Below are 23441 nucleotides of genomic sequence, written 5' to 3' on the forward strand. Positions count from 1 at the left end.
TTAAGGGTTAGTTCACCCAAAAATGAAAATTCTGTCATTAATTACTCACCCTCATGTCGTTGGACACCCGTAAGATCTCCGTTCATATTCGGAACACAAATGAAGATATTTTAGTGTAAAGCTGATGCTGAGAAAGGCTTCAGATAGGCCTCCATTGGCATTCAGTACATTTACACTCACAAGATCCATGAAAGGCACTTAAAACGTCGTTACAAAGTCTATCTCACCACAGTGGCTCTACAATAATCATACAATGCGACGACAATAGTTTTTGTGCGCAAAAAAAAATCTAAATAACACCTTTATCCAGCTTGTTCTTGTCTTCCGTGTGTGTCTCCACGACGCATGCGCGAGAATATGACGCAGATCCGGCGTTCGGACACATGACCCAGAAGCGATTTGTTTACGAGCAGAGGAAGACGCGCGTGTCTAAGCTGTTGGATTCTACATTGATCGTGCTTTAGGTCTCGGTGTAGTTCTCAAAATGGGGCTTAAGTGTGTATTTCATCGATTCCCGAACACCGGCGCTACGTCATATTCTCGCGCATGCGTCGTGGAGGCGCACACGGAAGACAAGAACAAGTTGGATAAAGGTGTTATTTTGATTTTTTTTTGCGCACAAACTATTGTCGTCACATTATATGATTATTGTAGAGCCACTGTGGTGAGATAGACTTTGTAACGACGTTTTAGTGCCTTTTATGGATCTTGGAAGTGTCAATGTACTGAATGCCAATGGAGGCCTATCTGAAGCCTTTCTCAGCATCAGCTTTCAACTAAAATATCTTCATTTGTGTTCCGAATATGAACGGAGGTCTTACGGGTGTCCAACGACATGAGGGTGAGTAATTAATGACAGAATTTTCATTTTTGGGTGAACTAACCCTTTAAGGCTACAGGCAGGTGAGGGGTTTTTCAGGGTTGGAGCCAAACTCTCTAGGACCGAACTTGCCTACCCCTGCACTAGACCATAGTGTGCGACAGATAACATGGAAGGACGTCCCACAAGCAAACGTCCTCCAGCAACCAGGGCTATCGTAGAGCACCCAAGGGGAGCAAACATCTGTGAGAGGTGTCAAACCCAGCAGTAGTTGGGGAGGGAGATGAACAAAGTAGTGGGAATCTATACAGCTCTACATAACTCACCCTGCATCGGCCCTAAGGGGGTCACCTTGGGCCCTCACGGACCCCCAGAGAGGCACAGATCTCCTGAAAGCTGCTGACTGAGACTCCAGCTCTGTAAACTCCTCTACGGCGGACAGACCGAAGGGGTCAGGGAGACCTCTCACAGACGCCCTCTGTGTCAACTATAGCACTCATAGGGTGGCTGATGCACGGGCCTTTGTGGCATGGATGGCTAGATCTGTAGCTTGCGCAGCATGTTTTTCCTTTGGATGGCCTCAGGAGATGGTGCCACTCAATGGGCGGGACTGGAGACACCACAACTCCTGTGTCCTAGCTCTGCCGAGTGGAAATTGGGGTTGTGCATGGCCTGTCTTACCTGAGGTCTCTCCAGCGCTGGAAAGCTTTCCTGACGCGGGTCATAAAGCTCTTGCCTGACCATAACGCCCTTCTTTACCAGTGATATTCCTGACCTTTTCTTTTGTAATGTCTCTCAGCAAATCTCTCTCTCCTCCCCCAACATTAGTGGATACGCCCCCTACTGCTGATTGGCTCACTCTCTCCTCCCCCAACATAAGTGGACACGCCCTCTACTGCTGATTGGCTCACTCTCTCCTCCCCCAACATAAGTGGACACGCCCTCTACTGCTGATTGGCTCACTCTCTCCTCCCCCAACATAAGTGGACACGAGGGCTCCACATTAACGCTTGTCCGGGACAAGTGGATTTGGTTAAAACAAAAAATAACTAGGGAATCACCAAAGTGCAATAATGATTCTGCATTCAGTGTAAGTGGAGATCGACAGTGGATAATAATATAAACTGAACTGACGTTAATAAGGTTGAGCTGTTGAGGCTCGCGCAGACTCTCGAGGAGAAAATCAGAAACAAATGAGCGCCGCTCACACACAGAAACTAACGTTAGTTAACATACACAGTTAAAATTGTGCAGTTTTTATATTTATAACATATGATACAGTTAAGCAACATCACACAAACAAGAGTGTTGTTTTCCTGAATACCATAAACAATTAATTAACATTAAGTCGCTTACATTTTAGATGCAATATTGACTGTTTTTGTTCTATATCAGCAGCGAAAATAGTTCCAAACAAAGATCACAGCAGAACCGTAACACACCTCACAGCATCAGTGTGTGTTAGTGAATGATTCGGCGTTTGAATGAATCGGTTGAATCAAAGATTCACTGACCTGTTCGTAAACAACGCCTCATTCTGGAATGAATCATCTGTTTAAATGAATCGACTCAATGAATCGCTCATTCAGACGGTCACAGCGCCCCCTAATGGTGGTTTAGTTTCATCTTTCCAACATTTCTTATTTGCATATTCAAAAATATTTAAAATAATCTCATAACATTATTTAATGCAGTTGTAATTTTTCAGTGTAAATTATTTAATTTGATTGGTAACAGCCTATAGTGTCTTATTCTAATTTAATTTATAGATCAAATTAAAAAATATAAAATGAAAGCTGAAGCTTAGCCTATATTTAATAAGATTATTGAAAAATGCCTTTTATAAAAAGGTTAAAATATCACAAATATGCATATTTAAATATGTATAAGCTGATTGAACACTGGTGAGAATATTGCTTCAGAATAGATTATATTTACAAAAAAAGAAGAAAAAAAAAAATCCGGACTTTTTACTCGGACAAGTGAATGACAGATTAACTTATCCGCAGGACAAGCGTGTGAGCGGGGTTAATGTCGAGCCCTGCCCTCTACTGCTGATTGGCTCACTCTCTCGTCCCCCATAAGTGGACACGCCCTCTACTGCTGATTGGCTCACTCTCTCGTCCCCCATAAGTGGACACGCCCTCTACTGCTGATTGGCTCACTCTCTCGTCCCCCATAAGTGGACACGCCCTCTACTGCTGATTGGCTCACTCTCTCGTCCCCCATAAGTGGACACGCCCCCTACTGCTGATTGGCTACAAGTGTGTTGTGGTGCTTGATCGATCCACTAGTTTCTCAGGAGTCGGTTCTGCACCTTTAACTCTTCAGGTGAAGCTAGAGGTTCTTCTGCGTGTGCATTATTGAGGTTTTACTGTTACTGACCCATAAACAACTCATTTCTGTTCATATCTTTATTTGAAATGTAAATCACTTATAGTCCCCAATGACTGGACTTACAACTTACCTCTGGATGTGGGACACACACACACACACACACACTCTCTCTCTCTCTCTCTCTCTTACACACACACTTTACACACCTCATCTCTTTCACACACACACAATCAAACACACACTTTCTATCTCACTCACACACACACACACACACACACACTTTCTATCTCACTCACACACACTCGATCATGTGAGATGCCACAGGTGGAATTAATTTGAAATCAATAAATGAAAGTATTAGTAGTGCCACAAGAACTGTCTTTACTCTGATTATTTCAAACAAAGAAAGGAAGAAAACTAACATTACAATCTACAAACTGCCATATAGAGCAGATTTACAGCAGTCCTATAAAAGCACAGACATGGAGAAGCAGAATCATACGGTCCAGAGCTCAATGTGCAGTGGTTCAGAGTCTGGCTCATGGTCTCACTCGGGTCCTCCTGTGTGCTTGAGCAGCAGAAGCGGTGGAGGAGGTGGAGGTGGTGGTGTTACTCTGGGGTTTGGCACAGTTACCCATGATCCTCTGGGATTGCAGTGAGTCCCAGATGTGGCCTGATGTTGGACATATGCACACAAACAGTAAGCATTCACACAGGGTTAAAGCCAGAACATCTGCAGCTCATCAATAATCCACATTATTCCACCGCTTTGCTCCCGTCTGACTTCTGGTCCAGCCGGCTTTTACTGCTCTTCACCATATAAATAAAGTATGTGAGCGTCTCCTTCTCATTGACTGGAATATTCCGGAAGTGACGGCTCACAGTCTGGAGAAGAAACAAGAAAACATCACTAAACAAAAGCACAAAAGCACTGAATGCCTTCTGATTACACTGCTGGATTCTCATTGGCTGACAGATGCGGACGTGTCTTCACTAGACACTGGCCAAGCAGATCAAATACAACACTTCACCAGAACTGCACTACGCTGCTCACTTCACTAGTTAAGTGCTCTCAGAACACTTTACTGTAGTTTAACTGTGGGTTTACTGTACTTTTACAGTAGTTTTTTCTGTAGTTTTATAGTTTTTTCTTTAGTTTTACAGTAGATTTTCTGTAGTTTCTGTAGCTTTTACAGTAGTTTTTCTGTAGTTTTACAGTAGTTTTTTCTGTAGTTTTATCTTTAGTTTTACAGTAGATTTTCTGTAGTTTATGTAGCTTTTACAGTAGTTTTTCTGTAGTTTTTTCTGTAGTTTTATCTTTAGTTTTACAGTATATTTTCTGTAGTTTCTGTAGCTTTTACAGTAGTTTTTCTGTAGTTTTACAGTAGTTTTTTCTGTAGCTTTTACAGTAGATTTTCTGTAGTTTCTGTAGCTTTTACAGTAGTTTTTCTGTAGTTTTACAGTAGTTTTTCTGTAGTTTATGTAGCTTTTACAGTAGTTTTTTCTGTAGTTTTATCTTTAGTTTTACAGTAGATTTTCTGTAGTTTATGTAGCTTTTACAGTAGTTTTTCTGTAGTTTTTTCTGTAGTTTTATCTTTAGTTTTACAGTATATTTTCTGTAGTTTCTGTAGCTTTTACAGTAGTTTTTCTGTAGTTTTACAGTAGTTTTTTCTGTAGCTTTTACAGTAGATTTTCTGTAGTTTCTGTAGCTTTTACAGTAGTTTTTCTGTAGTTTTACAGTAGTTTTTTCTGTAGTTTTACAGCAGTTTTTCTGTAGTTTTACAGTGGGTTTACAGTAGCTTTACAGTAGTTTTTTCTGTAGTTTTACAGTAGTTTTTTCTTTAGTTTTACAGTAGATTTTCTGTAGTTTCTGTAGCTTTTACAGTAGTTTTTCTGTAGTTTTACAGTAGTTTTTTCTTTAGTTTTACAGTAGATTTTCTGTAGTTTATGTAGCTTTTACAGTAGTTTTTCTGTAGTTTTACAGTAGTTTTTTCTGTAGCTTTTACAGTAGATTTTCTGTAGTTTCTGTAGCTTTTACAGTAGTTTTTCTGTAGTTTTACAGTAGTTTTTTCTGTAGCTTTTACAGTAGATTTTCTGTAGTTTCTGTAGCTTTTACAGTAGTTTTTCTGTAGTTTTACAGTAGTTTTTTCTGTAGCTTTTACAGTAGATTTTCTGTAGTTTCTGTAGCTTTTACAGTAGTTTTTCTGTAGTTTTACAGTAGTTTTTCTGTAGTTTCTGTAGCTTTTACAGTAGTTTTTCTGTAGTTTTTCTGTAGTTTTACAGTAGTTTTTTCTTTAGTTTTACAGTAGATTTTCTGTAGTTTCTGTAGCTTTTACAGTAGTTTTTCTGTAGTTTTACAGTAGTTTTTCTGTAGTTTCTGTAGCTTTTACAGTAGTTTTTCTGTAGCTTTTACAGTAGTTTTTCTGTAGTTTTACAGTAGTTTTTTCTTTAGTTTTACAGTAGATTTTCTGTAGTTTCTGTAGCTTTTACAGTAGTTTTTCTGTAGTTTTACAGTAGTTTTTTCTGTAGCTTTTACAGTAGTTTTTCTGTAGTTTCTGTAGCTTTTACAGTAGTTTTTCTGTAGTTTTACAGTAGTTTTTCTGTAGTTTCTGTAGCTTTTACAGTAGTTTTTCTGTAGTTTTACAGTAGTTTTTTCTGTAGCTTTTACAGTAGTTTTTCTGTAGTTTCTGTAGCTTTTACAGTAGTTTTTCTGTAGCTTTTACAGTAGTTTTTTCTGTAGCTTTTACAGTAGTTTTACAGTAGTTTTTCTGTAGTTTCTGTAGCTTTTACAGTAGTTTTTCTGTAGCTTTTACAGTAGTTTTTCTGTAGTTTTACAGTAGTTTTTTCTTTAGTTTTACAGTAGATTTTCTGTAGTTTCTGTAGCTTTTACAGTAGTTTTTCTGTAGTTTTACAGTAGTTTTTTCTGTAGCTTTTACAGTAGTTTTTCTGTAGTTTCTGTAGCTTTTACAGTAGTTTTTCTGTAGCTTTTACAGTAGTTTTTTCTGTAGCTTTTACAGTAGTTTTTCTGTAGTTTCTGTAGCTTTTCTGTAGCTTTTACAGTAGTTTTTCTGTAGTTTTACAGTAGTTTTTTCTGTAGCTTTTACAGTAGTTTTTCTGTAGTTTCTGTAGCTTTTACAGTAGTTTTTCTGTAGCTTTTACAGTAGTTTTTCTGTAGTTTTACAGTAGTTTTTTCTTTAGTTTTACAGTAGATTTTCTGTAGTTTCTGTAGCTTTTACAGTAGTTTTTCTGTAGTTTTACAGTAGTTTTTTCTGTAGCTTTTACAGTAGATTTTCTGTAGTTTCTGTAGCTTTTACAGTAGTTTTTCTGTAGTTTTACAGTAGTTTTTTCTGTAGTTTTAAAGTAGTTTTTTCTTTAGTTTTACAGTAGATTTTCTGTAGTTTCTGTAGCTTTTACAGTAGTTTTTCTGTAGTTTTACAGTAGTTTTTTCTTTAGTTTTACAGTAGATTTTCTGTAGTTTATGTAGCTTTTACAGTAGTTTTTCTGTAGTTTTACAGTAGTTTTTTCTGTAGCTTTTACAGTAGATTTTCTGTAGTTTCTGTAGCTTTTACAGTAGTTTTTCTGTAGTTTTACAGTAGTTTTTTCTGTAGCTTTTACAGTAGATTTTCTGTAGTTTCTGTAGCTTTTACAGTAGTTTTTCTGTAGTTTTACAGTAGTTTTTTCTGTAGCTTTTACAGTAGATTTTCTGTAGTTTCTGTAGCTTTTACAGTAGTTTTTCTGTAGTTTTACAGTAGTTTTTCTGTAGTTTCTGTAGCTTTTACAGTAGTTTTTCTGTAGTTTTACAGTAGTTTTTCTGTAGTTTTACAGTAGTTTTTTCTTTAGTTTTACAGTAGATTTTCTGTAGTTTCTGTAGCTTTTACAGTAGTTTTTCTGTAGCTTTTACAGTAGTTTTTCTGTAGTTTTACAGTAGTTTTTTCTTTAGTTTTACAGTAGATTTTCTGTAGTTTCTGTAGCTTTTACAGTAGTTTTTCTGTAGTTTTACAGTAGTTTTTTCTGTAGCTTTTACAGTAGTTTTTCTGTAGTTTCTGTAGCTTTTACAGTAGTTTTTCTGTAGTTTTACAGTAGTTTTTCTGTAGTTTCTGTAGCTTTTACAGTAGTTTTTCTGTAGTTTTACAGTAGTTTTTTCTGTAGCTTTTACAGTAGTTTTTCTGTAGTTTCTGTAGCTTTTACAGTAGTTTTTCTGTAGCTTTTACAGTAGTTTTTTCTGTAGCTTTTACAGCAGTTTTACAGTAGTTTTTCTGTAGTTTCTGTAGCTTTTACAGTAGTTTTTCTGTAGCTTTTACAGTAGTTTTTCTGTAGTTTTACAGTAGTTTTTTCTTTAGTTTTACAGATTTTCTGTAGTTTCTGTAGCTTTTACAGTAGTTTTTCTGTAGTTTTACAGTAGTTTTTTCTGTAGCTTTTACAGTAGTTTTTCTGTAGTTTCTGTAGCTTTTACAGTAGTTTTTCTGTAGTTTTACAGTAGTTTTTCTGTAGTTTCTGTAGCTTTTACAGTAGTTTTTCTGTAGTTTTACAGTAGTTTTTTCTGTAGCTTTTACAGTAGTTTTTCTGTAGTTTCTGTAGCTTTTACAGTAGTTTTTCTGTAGCTTTTACATTAGTTTTTTCTGTAGCTTTTACAGTAGTTTTTCTGTAGTTTCTGTAGCTTTTACAGTAGTTTTTCTGTAGTTTTACAGTAGTTTTTTCTGTATCTTTTACAGGAGAGTTTCTGTAGTTTCTTCTGTAGCTTTTACAGTAGTTTTTCTGTAGTTTTACAGTAGTTTTTCTGTAGTTTATGTAGCTTTTACAGTAGTTTTTCTGTAGTTTTTTCTGTAGTTTTATCTTTAGTTTTACAGTAGATTTTCTGTAGTTTATGTAGCTTTTACAGTAGTTTTTCTGTAGTTTTATCTTTAGTTTTACAGTAGATTTTCTGTAGTTTCTGTAGCTTTTACAGTAGTTTTTCTGTAGTTTTACAGTAGTTTTTTCTGTAGCTTTTACAGTAGTTTTTCTGTAGTTTCTGTAGCTTTTACAGTAGTTTTTCTGTAGCTTTTACATTAGTTTTTTCTGTAGCTTTTACAGTAGTTTTTCTGTAGTTTCTGTAGCTTTTACAGTAGTTTTTCTGTAGTTTTACAGTAGTTTTTTCTGTATCTTTTACAGGAGAGTTTCTGTAGTTTCTTCTGTAGCTTTTACAGTAGTTTTTCTGTAGTTTTACAGTAGTTTTTCTGTAGTTTATGTAGCTTTTACAGTAGTTTTTCTGTAGTTTTATCTTTAGTTTTACAGTAGATTTTCTGTAGTTTATGTAGCTTTTACAGTAGTTTTTCTGTAGTTTTATCTTTAGTTTTACAGTAGATTTTCTGTAGTTTCTGTAGCTTTTACAGTAGTTTTTCTGTAGTTTTACAGTAGTTTTTTCTGTAGCTTTTACAGTAGATTTTCTGTAGTTTCTGTAGCTTTTACAGTAGTTTTTCTGTAGTTTTACAGTAGTTTTTTCTTTAGTTTTACAGTAGATTTTCTGTAGTTTATGTAGCTTTTACAGTAGTTTTTCTGTAGTTTTACAGTAGTTTTTTCTGTAGCTTTTACAGTAGATTTTCTGTAGTTTCTGTAGCTTTTACAGTAGTTTTTCTGTAGTTTTACAGTAGTTTTTTCTGTAGCTTTTACAGTAGATTTTCTGTAGTTTCTGTAGCTTTTACAGTAGTTTTTCTGTAGTTTTACAGTAGTTTTTTCTGTAGCTTTTACAGTAGATTTTCTGTAGTTTCTGTAGCTTTTACAGTAGTTTTTCTGTAGTTTTACAGTAGTTTTTTCTGTAGCTTTTACAGTAGATTTTCTGTAGTTTCTGTAGCTTTTACAGTAGTTTTTCTGTAGTTTTACAGTAGTTTTTTCTGTAGCTTTTACAGTAGATTTTCTGTAGTTTCTTCTGTAGCTTTTACAGTAGTTTTTCTGTAGTTTTACAGTAGTTTTTTCTTTAGTTTTACAGTAGATTTTCTGTAGTTTATGTAGCTTTTACAGTAGTTTTTCTGTAGTTTTACAGTAGTTTTTTCTGTAGCTTTTACAGTAGATTTTCTATAGTTTCTGTAGCTTTTACAGTAGTTTTTCTGTAGTTTTACAGTAGTTTTTTCTGTATCTTTTACAGGAGAGTTTCTGTAGTTTCTTCTGTAGCTTTTACAGTAGTTTTTCTGTAGTTTTACAGTAGTTTTTTCTTTAGTTTTACAGTAGATTTTCTGTACTTTCTGTAGCTTTTACAGTAGTTTTTCTGTAGTTTTACAGTAGATTTTCTGTAGTTTTACTGTAGCTTTCTGTAGTTTTACAGTAGCTTTTTCTGTAGTTTTATAGTAGTTTTTTCTGTAGTTTTACAGTAGTTTTTCCTGTAGTTTTACAGTAGTTTTTCCTGTAGTTTTACAGTAGAGTTTCTGTAGTTTCTGTAGCTTTTACAGTAGAGTTTCTGTAGTTTTTTCTGTAGCTTTTACAGTAGAGTTTCTGTAGCTTTTACAGTAGTTTTTCTGTAGTTTTACAGTAGTTTTTACTGTAGCTTTCTGTAGTTTTTACTGTAGCTTTCTGTAGTTTTACAGTAGCTTTTTCTGTAGTTTTATAGTAGTTTCTGTAGTTTTACAGTAGTTTTTTCTGTAGTTTTACAGTAGTTTTTCTGTAGTTTTACAGTAGTTTTTTCTGTAGTTTTACAGTGGGTTTCTGTAGCTTTTACAGTAGTTTTTCTGTAGTTTTACAGTAGTTTTTCTGTAGTTTTACAGTAGATTTTTCTGTAGTTTTACAGTAGTTTTTTCTGTAGTTTTACAGTAGATTTTTCTGTAGTTTTACAGTAGATTTTTCTGTAGTTTTACAGTGGGTTTCTCTAGTTTTACAGTGGGTTTACAGTAGTTTTTTCTGTAGTTTTACAGTGGGTTTAAAATAGATTTACATCAGTTTTTTGTAGTTTTACAGTGGGTTTACAGTAGTTTTTTCTGTAGTTTTACAGTGGGTTTAAAATAGCTTTACATCAGTTTTTTGTAGTTTTACAGTGGGTTTACAGTAGTTTTTCTGTAGTTTTACAGTAGATTTTTCTGTAGTTTTACAGTGGGTTTCTGTAGCTTTTACAGTAGTTTTTTCTGTAGTTTTACAGTAGATTTTTCTGTAGTTTTACAGTAGATTTTTCTGTAGTTTTACAGTGGGTTTCTGTAGTTTTACAGTGGGTTTACAGTAGTTTTTTCTGTAGTTTTACAGTGGGTTTAAAATAGCTTTACATCAGTTTTTTGTAGTTTTACAGTGGGTTTACAGTAGTTTTTCTGTAGTTTTACAGTGGGTTTTTCTGTAGTTTTACAATAGTTTTACAGTAGTTTTACAGCAGCTTTTCCAGTGGTTTTGCAGCTGTTTTCCAGTGGTTTTGCGCAGTACCTCTGCTAACTGGGCTTTGTTGAGTCCAGGTCTGGTCTGGATCTTGTAGTGCCTCTTGTACCGTCTCAGTGTGTTGACCTGCAGCTGGAACAGATCCACCTGTCCGAGAACAAACAGCATCAGTACAGTCACAGTTACAGTCACACACACACACACACACACACACACACACACACACACACACACACACACACACACACACACACACACACACACACACACACACACACACACACACACACACACACACACACAACTACAACCCAGCATTCTCTGCTGCATCAGGGGCAGCCCACACTTCCTGTGGCATTGGTTACAGAATAATGTTTCCCATAGGATCTTAAGTTAGAAGCCATGAACCAAACTAACCAGCTAACATGTGAATCACAACATTACAAACTTTGATTAGAAGCAAAAAAGTATTGGAAAATTGGACAAAAAGACAAACTCTCTAATGAATATTTTACAGTCTCTTCACCAGGACTTCACCAGGCTCCTGTAGATAATGTAAAGTTCCCAGCAATCAGGAACTTTATTATACATCTTCCCCACAGGAAACCATATTATCTAACTAGTCTCACACATTCCTATCCAATACAAATCCACAAACGAAAGAATGGCTCAGAGAAAGTCCAGAGTCTAATCCAATATCACGCAGTTTAAAGGGGTCCTATTATGCCTCTTGTTACAAGATGTAAGTCTCTGAGTGTGTATGTGAAGTTTCAACTCAAAATACCACACAGATCATTTTTATAGCATGTTAAAATTGCCACTTTTAAGAGGTGAGCAAAAACACGCCTTTTTGTGTGTGTGTCCCTTTAAATGCAAATGAGCAGCTGCTCCCGCCCCCTATCAGGAAGAGTAACAACTTTTGAGCAAAACCTGCGCTTTGTATCGTCCCTCGTTCACAAAGCTAATATGGCGGACAGTGTAGAACTCGCTCAGGGCGGGGCTATGCTAATGCAACAGAGTCCATCACCACTCATGGGCGGGGCTATGCTAATGGGAAAGAGTCCATCACCACTCGTGGGCGGGGCTATGCTAATGCGAAAGAGTCCATCACCACTCATGGGCGGGGCTATGCTAATGCGAAAGAGTCCATCACCACTCGTGGGCGGGGCTATGCTAATGCGACAGTCCATCACCACTCATGGGCGGGGCTATGCTAATGCTACAGAGTCCATCACCACTCATGGGCGGGGCTATGCTAATACGACAGAGTCCATCACCACTCGTGGGCGGGGCTTAAGCACTTGACGTCACATTGCCCAGAATCTGCAAACGTGATTGATTTATGATTTATGAGGATTAATAAAGCACTGGGTGGATTTTTATCATTATAGGGTGGTTGTGTACACACACTACCAACACACAATTATGTTCAAACACCCTTTTTTGGTAAAACCGGACAAATCTCCAATAAACATCTCATTCACATATTGTGCACTTTAGGGCTGTCACGGTTCCCAGACTTAAAAAAAATCTTTGATTGCAATTTGCCAGTGTTGAGTATCCGGAAAAATACAGGAAGTGGCGCATTCCACAGACGTTTACCATTTACCATCAGCGTCTATAGTATTGAGTTTCTCGGGTTTCCAATAATGTGCATTTGGTGAAGCATATAAAGCGTGACGTCGAGCTTTGAGCTTCATAGCGTTTGGAGTTCAGTAGCTTATAACGTTCATCTGGGAACGCAAAGTGCGCCATTTCATCAGATTTGTAAGGCAAATCATTTATAAACCTACGCCAACACCGGATTGAATACATCAATAAGACTCTAAATCTGCAACTGTTCATCGGGATTTCAAAATAAAAGTTTGCATGTGTTGATGTCCACATGACATCACAGTGGCTGTAGTATTACTGTCGTGAAGAAGTGGACAAATATTAAAGATTAAGTGGAAATTTGAATAAGTGTGACAACAACAATCATAGTTTGAGGTTATTATGTGTATTAGGGCTGGGTAAAAAAATACATATATATTGATTTCTCGATTTTAATCGGTTCTCATTTTTACGAAACAATATAAATTCTTAAATCCCAAGAATCGATTAGTCATCCTGTGTTCAGTTGATGAATTAAATAAACATTGTAGCGCATCCCATCCAATAAAAAGCGCAATAATCTGTGCGGTTACTTTTCTTGGATTTGAAATTACATCCATTTTATTACGAAATTAAAAACCATAAATACAGTTTTGGCGTTATGGCGTGAGATCGCTCAGCTCAAGAGAAGCGGCAGTGCGGATGAACATGATCTCCTCTTCCGCCTTAATATCAGTTACAGCGCAAAATAAACATGAGTGAGCATCTGAAAGTGTTAAAAGATACAGGACGACTTACCGAAATCTGTATCACGGCTCATTTAATCGCTCAATTAGTGTTTAACCGCAGAAATGTAACGTCACATTTACCTCAGAAAAACCATATCCAGTGTCCATTTTGCTAATTATATGCACCACATTACATAGGCTACTCATCATCATTTTTAATGTTCTTCAATATTTATTAAAAAAAAACTGCACGATTTGGGGAAAATATCTAATTGCGATTATTCTGGTTAAAATTGCGATTTAAAATGCGCTTTTATTTTTAATTTGTACAAATGAAAAGTGTGTATATAACATTGTGTTTATATATTAATATGACTAATAATAATTATTATGATGATTATTATTATTGCTAAATTATAATATTATTTGTTCATACTGGAGGCCAGAGGGCGCCCTCGAGCAGAAACTCCACATTTCCCTCAGAGAAGTCATAACGTTCAGGAAATCCTTAATGTGTGTGAAGCTAGCGCTGTGCAAGTTAGCAGAGCTGAATAAAAATAAGATTTGATTAAATAGGACGACAATAAAACGTGTTATTAAACGTTGTATTTTGTTGGACAACATATTTCTAGTGTGTGAAGATGTTTGACACGTGTTGTTTTTCAAACACACATTATAAGCGACTCAAACTTGCAGTGCTTTCAGACGGAGCAGCGTTTACTCCTGATCACTGACACACTGGGCATTTATTTATTTATTAAAAAAAATAATTTAAATTAAAAAAAATAATAATAATATTCGCAGCCTTTGCGCTTTCATAGTCGCACATAAACCAAATCGCGATTGCGGTTCGATTTCGATTATTCGTGCAGCCCTACCATATATATATATATATATACATATATATACACACAAAATAATCGATATTGAATCGAAATCGAATTGTGAAATTGGTGTCAATACCCAGCCGTAATGTGTATTATATTCAGTTTTTTAGTAGTGTTCAATAAAACCATGCGATTCATTGCTTTTGATACTTTATTTTCTCAACTTTTAGCCTCTATTTATGAAACGTATTCAACTTATATAAAGCAATTGTTTAAAAATATATGAATGTGTGAATAAAAAGGAAGGAAACTCTGTAACAGGGCACTCAGCAAATCTGGTAATTTTGTGCGCACTGGGTTTTTCAAATAAAGACAAGCTGACGTTAATTTTACATACAGCACAACAATATGAAAATGATATCACGGCATATTTTAAAATAAAGGATTTAAAGTGTTTCGATGGCGTCTTCAGTGAAGCTGATCTTCTGTTTGCATTCACTCACACTTTACTAGATCTCACGGCTGGATTCCATCTGCAAGGCGTGTGAAATTAAATGTTTATTAGATATTCAGAGATTTGTTTAAATTATATAGATGCGCATTTGCTGAATGTTGACGGTAATTGAGAACGTATTTTAGCCTGATTGTTTGCCTTTCTGTTCCAAAAAATAGAAAAAGCAAAAGCTTTACTTTTCCGCGTCCCATTTACTTTCTTTGTTTACCAGTTCTGTCAAACAAAGCATTAGATATGACTGACAGAGATCATAAACTAATGAAGTCAGTGAGCGCAGAGTGATCAGCCCGTCAGAATAAAAGTCCATGAAAAAGTCCAAAATCAGCCGTGGCGATATATCGGTCAACCACTATCAAAATAATTGTTAGTGACAGCCCTAATTTTAATCCAGCAGTAACATAAATCTAAAAAGCCCTGAAAGAAGCCCACATAATTCCCTTTATAAAGTCTTGATCCTAGAGCAGGTTTTCCTGCTTGAGTGTTGATTATTCCTCATATTCTCCATTGTTGCGGCTCCTCTCTTCCCAGTCTGTCAGTAACGCTCTGTTTACTGTCTCTATGAAGCCCCTCCATTTGAAGAGCACACTGTGCTCTGATTGGTCGGCTGGAGCGGTGTGTTGTGATTGGTGTTTGGGAAATGCCCCGCCCCTTACCATAATAGTTTCAACACACGACTAACTAACTCAACCAGACCCCACATCATTATGCTGCCCATTAATTATTATAATGAGGAATATTGTGCAGTGTGTTCCTGAAGAAACTCAAGACTACAATGTAGTTCAGAAACACAGAGAGAAGAACTGGACACACACTGAAGACAGATGAACATGGTCCTGTTTAAAAGCGGATGTGGCGCTTCATTACCTCGGGGACTTCGACATCATGGTCAGGTGACTCTCCGCCGTCGTCGCTCGTCTTCCTCTTGCGCTTGTTGCGCACGCTCTGGATGAAGTTCTTGTGGAAGTCACAGATGTACAGATGCCGAACCTACATGGAAAAACAGAGTTTCTTAACACACACTAGACTCAAGAGCGCATTACCAATGAAAAGACGTGTGTGTGTGTGTGTGTGTGTGTGTGTGTGACTGGTTACTTTATTCATGGACTGAAGACGCATTTCAGAAAACAAACAGCAGGACAAAAACATCATGAAATGTAATTAAACTAGGCTTTAGATTAAAACAGTCCCTCATCTTGAGCTCCATCTCCTGAATCACACCTCAAACTGACTTCACATCAGAGTCTGTGTCTTTAAATACTAAACACTCATATTTAAATTAATCATTAGATGTGACGCACTTATTGTGTACACACACTGCCGATCTCTGGGTGAATATATAGTGTCATTTATTCCTGAGATCAGAGCTGAATTTATATATTTATTTATTTATTTATTTTGTTTCTTGGAAACATGACAGATTTGACCAAACCTTGAGCTGACAGTCGAGTAGCTTTTGATAGGACACACATTTAATACAACAATATCTGTGAAAACTTTCATCAACCAAAAAGTTTTAATGGGTGAAATTTAAATATTATTAGTGAGTTAGAACTCTATTCTTATTTAAATTTAATATGTGCTTTATTTAGATCAGCACAGGTCAAACCACACTGCTAAAAATACTTTTCTTACTTGGTCTTTCAGTCTTTTTTCCAGTCCAAATATCTAATACTTCTTACATCAAGATGCTTTTACTAAGGAAAATAACAAACTTCATTTTGATTTTTGAAAACAAGCTAAATGATCTGCCAATGGGGTAAGAAAAATGATATTGTTTCTGTTTGGGACAAAAACAAGATTGCAAACAGAAACAAGATTATTTCTCTCACCCCATTGGCAGATCATTTAGCCTGTTTCAAGCAAAAACTCACTTCATTTTCATTTTATTTTCCAGAAAACAAGAACAAATATCTAATATAATTTAGCTTTTCTAGTAAATGCACCTTGATTTAAGAATTAGCAGATATTTAGACTAGAAACAAGACTAAAATACTAAATAAGAGCATGTTTTGCCACAGGGCAAAAAGTAAAAAACATTATTTCTATTATGGATGCACTGATGTATCGATTTTTGATCAATGTGCAACCATGGGCATATCGGCTATAGCATGAGGGAGGCCGATGTTTATTAATGAACTGTGTGAAGGCCCCGAGCGGTGAAACATGATTATACTGTCATATTCCTGCTGCGCTGCGTCTTAATGTTCATCAAACAACAAAAGACCAACAAACTAAATAATAAATCGCTCACTACTCTTGACTAAACTTTCATAAGGATTCATTTCCTTACAACGCAGACAGAATCCAGTCATAAAAAAAGGGATTTACTGCATTTATAACACGGAATTGGTTTTGATGAATAAATAAAACGTTGGTCGGTCACTTAAATCTAATTGCGATACAGGGCTCCAGACTGTGACCAAATGGTCGCATTTTGCGACTAAAATTTGAGAATTTTACATCCAGTCTCACATGTGTGACCAGTAAATTTTCCTGCTGTCAGTACTGGAGAAGTTAATAAAATACACTTACTATTTATAATTGACAGACGTTATATCTGGCGAATTCTATCTTTGCCAGCCGTTTCTATATGAGATAATATTAAACCATTTGTCCGTGATGCATTTTTGCAGCGAGCTCTCTAGGGTTGGGGACCAAACTCGGTACTTTTAAGGGCACCGTCCGAATTATGTCGGTACTAGCGAGTAACATTCACATTAAATCAATCTGTGCCAAATTTCGGTACCTGAGAACGCATCTGGCGATACAGACGAGTGTCTGTGAATATTAAACCGCAAAAAGACTATTTAAATACTGGTCCTGCGTGTCTCTGAAATGACCGGATTGGAGAGTAGTTATTTTAACAGTTTATATTTTAAATGGGCGTAAATAGTTTGGAGAAATAGGAGAATATGATATTATTAGTTCTACATTCGATCGGTCTTAAAGGGGCAGCGTCTAATAAACCTGCTGACGATTGAGACATTCATTCGAATCAAACAAAAGGCAAATATTAATTAATAACTTTAGCTTTTATAAGCATTAATCTATCAATTTATACAGTGAAAACTATGCAGTGTTATTAGATTTCTTTGTAGGTTTGATCTTTCTAAGTAATATTAATGTTAGCAGACCTTCGTGAAATTAAAGCAATGTTTATTTTATTTGTGTCTTTGTTTTATTGTGTATTTATTTAACATTTGTTTGCACTGTTCTTATGTTGTATCTTATGCATATATATATATATATATATATAAAAAATGCCGGCACACTGGTCCATTTACACACAGATGTTTTATATTTTTGTTCAAACATTGCCGTTTCTTTTGCTATAGATATTGTACTTTTCAGATTATAAAGCCATGTTAATTATGTCCTTAATTATGTTTTTTTTTCCCATTAAAAAAAAAATATATAATACAAATAACTGATAAGAATACCATTAAAGTACCGGGTATCTGTAAGTGTAGTAATACCGTTAAAACAATACCCATCGCTATTAGTAATACAGTGGACATTAGTAGATTTGGTTAGCATTTTGATTTACGGTGTCGCCCCTACATTTTCTAATTGTGCGCTGTATCAAATCATTAATTTAAGTGTTAGTAGTTAAAGACGTGTGATATAAAGTGTGACTGATTTCTGTAATCACGTCTATAATTACACCTTTAACCCTTCCAGTGCTGCTCGGCTAGTTTCACTTCATCCGCACGATACAAAACTTGCTAAAGTTGCTGTGCGAACACACGACAAAATCATGGACATGATCGGAAAACGTTCAACGGTCCTGAAAATATAATCACAGTTGTGATGTTCGCACCATTGGAAACTAATGGAAGTGAATCTCCTCTAGTGGAGGCGTTTGGTACTGCACACACACACACACACACACACACACACACACACACACACACACACACACACACACACACACACACACACACACACACACTTACTGAAAGCTCATTTATTGAGATATCAACCTCACATTTGTTTATGTTTAGATTTATGGCTTTGATTTCCACACAGTTCGAGAGTAAAACATATATTTAATATAAAATGATCATAATTCACATTTTTCAAACCTTAAAAATGTCATTCATTTTAACATTCTTGGAGACATTCGCGATAATCTACACAAGTCAACGCTGATCTAGTGGCTTTTTGGATATTTTAAAATCTAAAATCTTACATATTGTGCCTTTAAATTTGACTGACGTGAACAGCACGAGAGGGTTAAACCTTCAAACCTGTCCTCGACTAACCTTAACAAACATAACAGTTATTATTTTTAACGTAAGTACATAATAGTTAAGAGACGCTTAATATAAAGTGGGACTACTTTATTGAAGTGTGAATCCGCGGATGAGACCCGAGCACAGCTGATAATCAGCGGAGTGGAGTTTAGGCCCTGTGTGTGTGTGTGTGTGTGTGTGTGTGTGTGTGTGTGTGTGTGTGTGTGTGTGTGTGTGTGTGTGTGTGTGTGTGTGTGTGTGTGTGTGTGTGTGTGTGTGTGTGTGTGTGTTCTCACGCTCTTGTCGATGTCCAGCTTGAGCTTCCTCTGGGAGATGCTCTTCTGGATGCGTTTGCTGAAGGAGGCGTTTCCCGCCGAGCGGCCGCATCGCTCCCCGTCCTCGATTAGACAGCAGCTCTGCCCGAAGAACGGCGGCGCGGGCGGCCCGTCGTGGCTGTCCTCCTCCGTGCTGAACCCGTTCATACCGGGCACCGACGGGCTGAGGCGGCGAGCAGGCGACGCAATGTCAACAGCCGAACTCCGGAGCCCAACGCGCCGCGGATCAACGCACGGAGAATCTGAGGAACACTTCAGATTCGGTCCCGCGACCTCACTAGAGCACCCGGACTCGGTCCCGCGCGCAGAACCGAACGTGTCCGCGCGGAAACTGCAGATCTGACGCGCTGCGAACGAACTACCGAGCAACAGTCGAGCTCATTTCAACAATGTACGCCGTACAATGAAACATGTCCTGAGAGAAACCGGAAGTCGCAGCTTTGAACTCCCATTGGTTGGTTTCCGACAAAGGCGGGCCCCCGAGCGCGTGTCTTTGATTTCGATTGGCTAGCGCGCCTGTCACTCAAACCGAACTTCCTGATCTCGCTGCCATTTGATGTCATGAAGAATCGGCTCACTTGTGTGCACTTCAAATCTCTCACACACACGTTCTCTCGTTCACTGCACTAACTCTTATCAAGTCTTATGAAATAAACGACAGAGAGAGAGTTGTGTTTACAGTAGTTAACGAGACGTGTCGTAAAAAGTATAATTATAGGCTTCTTTCGACTGATTGTGCTATCGATAAACGGGTTAGCAACTTTTAAAGGGGAGGAAAGTCCATCTGTTATTGACATCGCTGGAGAAAAACACCCCAAAAGTGCTTTATTCAGGGCACAAGTGCAAGTTATTTGCAATGACAGTGTTAAAATGAGAGATAACAAGGTTAATATAATAATTAATATACAGTACTGGTCAAAAGATTGGATATATTACTATTTTTAATGGGCTAATGCTCATAAAGCCAGTATTTATTTGATTAAAAAATACAGAAATATTATTAGAGTTTAAAATAATGGTTCTCTATTTGAATACACTTTACAATGTAATTTATTCCTGTGATCAAAGCTGAATTTATCATCATTACTCCACTCTTCAGTGTCACATGATAAATAAAAACAGCATTTACTTAAATTAGACATCTTTTGTAACAATATATTTTTTGGAAAGAATTTAATACTTTTATACAAGCAAGGATGTGTTAAACTCATGGTAAAGACTTGCATTGTTACATTTCTATTTTGAATAAATGCTGTTTTTGTGCTTTATTCATGAAAAAAGTGTCACAGGTTATAAAACAATATGAATCTGTTTCCAACATTGATAAAAAAAAATCATCATATTGGAATGATTTCTGATGGATCATGTTACACTGAAGACTAAAAAAGAAATAAATTATATTTTAAAGTGTGATATTTCAGTTTTTCCTGTATAGTATCAAATAAATGCAGACGTTATGAGCATAAAGACTTCTTTCAAGAGCATTAAAAATAGTAATGTGTCCAATCTTGTGTCATTCTAAGGCCTAAACTACTCCAAATAACACTTTTACAAGAGTGCACCAAAGGAGAAACAGATCATGAAACATTAATGATACAAATGAAAATACTACATGCCATCAGAACCGTTTTAATGCATCCGTATTGACCAGCATGTATAAAAATACCAGCATTCCCAAGATTTCCCATCAACCCCAGCGATTCGGTGCAAAAGTACAGCTTTCTGACCCAGAAACGATCATATCAGAGCAATAATTCATCTCTTTACAATCTACAGGACTTACAAAAGGGTTAATACTCGAAAATAGGCTCTGGACAAAGAAACATTTAAAAGTGCTTGAGAGATAATCTGCAAAAATATTCAATGGTAAAAACGTGTTCGGAACGTATAAAACGACAGGCTTCACACGAGGATCAAGGCACATGGACTGGATTCAAGTTTAGCGTCTGTCCTGTCGGGAAACATCATAAAGTCGGGTCATTCCACACAGGATCTGCGGAGCAATTGCATTGTTGTCATTACTGTACAAAATCATGGAAACAGGACAGACGATCTTAGATTTTCCCAAACAAAACACATTAAATTTGCATCATTATAGTAAACAGCCTTCAAGTTTTGGTAATAAAACATTACGTCCAATAAAAAAAAAACACTGTGTATATACAACAGAGAGAAGATGGATTATCAAGCACACTAATGACCCGTTAGAACGGCCAAATAATGAGCGTTCATTGTTTACAGGGGACAGTCAGATGTGCATTTCCTGAAGGAGTGTTTGCAAGGCAGCGCAATCGTGTTCACGCTGTGATTGAAGAGCTGCGTCAAGATCAACAGACTAAACAGATGCGAGAATCAGGCCAGTCACAACTCGGTAGGGATGCACCGATAACCGATATATCGGCCAATAAAATCTAAATCTCCATATCAAATATTCTGAGCTTGAGGCAAACAAATACAGCGTAAAACTGCTTTTATTTTAAAACCTTAACTGGAAATTGTAACCGATATGTAAATTTTAACCGTTACGATACCGATAATTCTTTATATATGGAAGCCAAAACAGATATAAATCGGCCAATAAAATCTAAATCTCCATATCAAATTTTCTGAGCTTGAGGCAAACAAATACGGCGTAAAACTGCTTTTATAAAACCTTAACTGGACATTATAACCAATGTCAATTTTAACCAATATGATAAATCTTTATAATTGTAAGCCGATAACCGATATAATCGGCCGATAAATCAAAATATCCAGATCAAATATTCTGAACCTGACTACAAAAACAAAAGACAAACAAATACAGCGAAAAAACTACTTTTGTATTCAAACCTTAACTGGAAATTGTAACCGATATGTCAATTTTAACCGATACAATACCGATAACTCTGTATGGAGGTCAATAACGGATATACTGATTAAATCTAAATCTCCAGAACATATTTTCTGAGTCGGAGGCAAACAAATACAGCATAAAACCGCTTTTATAAAACCTTAATGGGAAATTGTAACCGATATGTAAATTTTAACTGATATCGATAACTTTATATTTGGAAGCCAATAATCGATATATCGTCCGATAAATCTAGTTCTCCATATAACATTTTCTGAGCCTGAGGCAAACAAATACAGCGTAAAACTGCTTTTATAAAACCTTAACTGGAAATTATAACCGGTGTGTAAATTTTAACCGATACAATACCGATAACTCTGTATGAAAAAGCAGAGAAATCCTCACAGGACTCTTGAGTAGCATCCGGAAAACAGAAGAAAAATTTATTTTAAAAACTTAACTGGACATTATAACCGATGTCAATTTTAACCGATACGATAAATCTTTATAATTGGAAGCCGATAACCGATATATCTGCCGATAAATCTAAATATCCAGATCAAATATTCTGAAAAACAAAAGACAAACAAATACAGCGGAAAGCTACTTTTGTATTCAAACCTTAACTGGAAATTGTAACCGATATGTCAATTTTAACCGATACAATACCGATAACTCTGTATGAAAAAACGAGAAATCCTCACAGGACTCTTGAGTAGCATCCAGAAAACAGAAGAAAAAGTAATGATAATGCCACATCAAATCCCTCATGCCCAGATGGGAGGAAATCCATCATTTAATGGCATAAAAATGAACATTTATGGGTCAATCCCGATCAAACGGTGCATCCCTACAACCCTCCAAATACAGTGACATCATTCCAACCTTTCCTTAAAAACAGATTGCACATCTAATCCCGCAATATCTCAGGAACATCGCTCATGTGAAGCCTTGCAAACGTCCCGCTCCGCCCTGCTCTCTCTGAGGGTGGTGTTTCAGCAGCAGGGGTGGAGGTGAGCGCTAACATGAAGAAGCAGATGGAGGACGACGCTCGCTTCTCTAGAGCTCAGTTTCAGACACACATCATCAGTTCAGTAAAGGCACCTCTTCACGTGAGCTTCCACCGTCCAGGATTACGAAGCTTCGGCCAGCGGAGGATCCTCCATCTCCCGGCGTTATGATTGGTTGAAGGAGTCCAACACGGTGGAGTTAGTGTTCTCGAACAGCCACTGCTGACCAGGGGAGGTGGAGTCACAGGAGTTCATGAAGATCTTCTTCTGTGCGGCGTTAGAGTCCACACAGCTGTTGCTGATGGGGTGATAGATGCTCTTATCCTGTCCACACACACACACACACACACACACACACACACACGCATTATCGTTTGCTCATAGCCGCTTCATCCTTATGTTGCGTTTACACCGGACGCGAATAAATCGTGCTATTCACGTGTAGTTGGACGCTTGAACATGTTGAGTTTACTCGCTTCATTAGTGCGTGACACAACAGACGTGAGTTCGCCTCATGGGAGGGGCTTCTGCCAGCGGCTCGTCGTGTTGAGAAATGGCTGACATGGGCTGTGTTTACACATCTTTTTTGTAAAAAATTCTACTGTTAATGTGTGACAAAACGTAGTTTTAAGACTTTTCAGGCGATAATGTAGTTGTTTAAAGCTCAAATCTGTGGTTTCTAAAGAGAGCTCCTCTCTGAACATGTGATCTGGTGTGTGTGGAGCTGAACATGTGATCTGGTGTGTGTGGAGCTGAACATGTGATCTGGTGTGTGTGGAGCTGAACATGTGATCTGGTGTGTGTGTGTGGAGTTGAACATGTGATCTGGTGTGTGTGGAGCTGAACATGTGATCTGGTGTGTGTGTGGAGTTGAACATGTGATCTG

The 23441-nt window shown here is 36.9% G+C and overlaps 2 protein-coding genes across 3 annotated transcripts in view; both read right to left on the reverse strand.

Moving 5' to 3' along the window:
- Window positions 1-3217: 3217 nt before the first annotated feature.
- sap30l (sap30-like) lies at window positions 3218-20177 on the reverse strand. The gene is made up of 4 exons (XM_079834233.1): window positions 18674-20177; window positions 15007-15129; window positions 10529-10627; window positions 3218-4042 (listed from the first exon to the last, which is right to left on the reverse strand). Exons 1-4 carry the CDS (start codon window positions 18857-18859, stop codon window positions 3914-3916), a joined length of 537 nt encoding a protein of 178 aa, XP_079690359.1. The 5' UTR covers window positions 18860-20177; the 3' UTR covers window positions 3218-3913.
- galnt10 (UDP-N-acetyl-alpha-D-galactosamine:polypeptide N-acetylgalactosaminyltransferase 10 (GalNAc-T10)) overlaps window positions 19505-23441 on the reverse strand; it is a 44005-nt gene continuing 40068 nt past the window's right edge. The window contains exon 12 of one of the 2 annotated variants that reach the window (XM_079834212.1): window positions 19505-22879. In XM_079834212.1, coding sequence (XP_079690338.1) covers window positions 22721-22879 — 159 coding nt within the window. In that variant the 3' untranslated portion in view covers window positions 19505-22720. The remainder of the gene's footprint in view (window positions 22880-23441) is intronic. The other variant, XM_079834213.1, reaches the window with a different exon arrangement.

This window comes from Gobio gobio, assembly GCF_949357685.1.
Source record: "Gobio gobio genome assembly, chromosome: 14".
NCBI lineage: Eukaryota > Metazoa > Chordata > Actinopteri > Cypriniformes > Gobionidae > Gobio > Gobio gobio.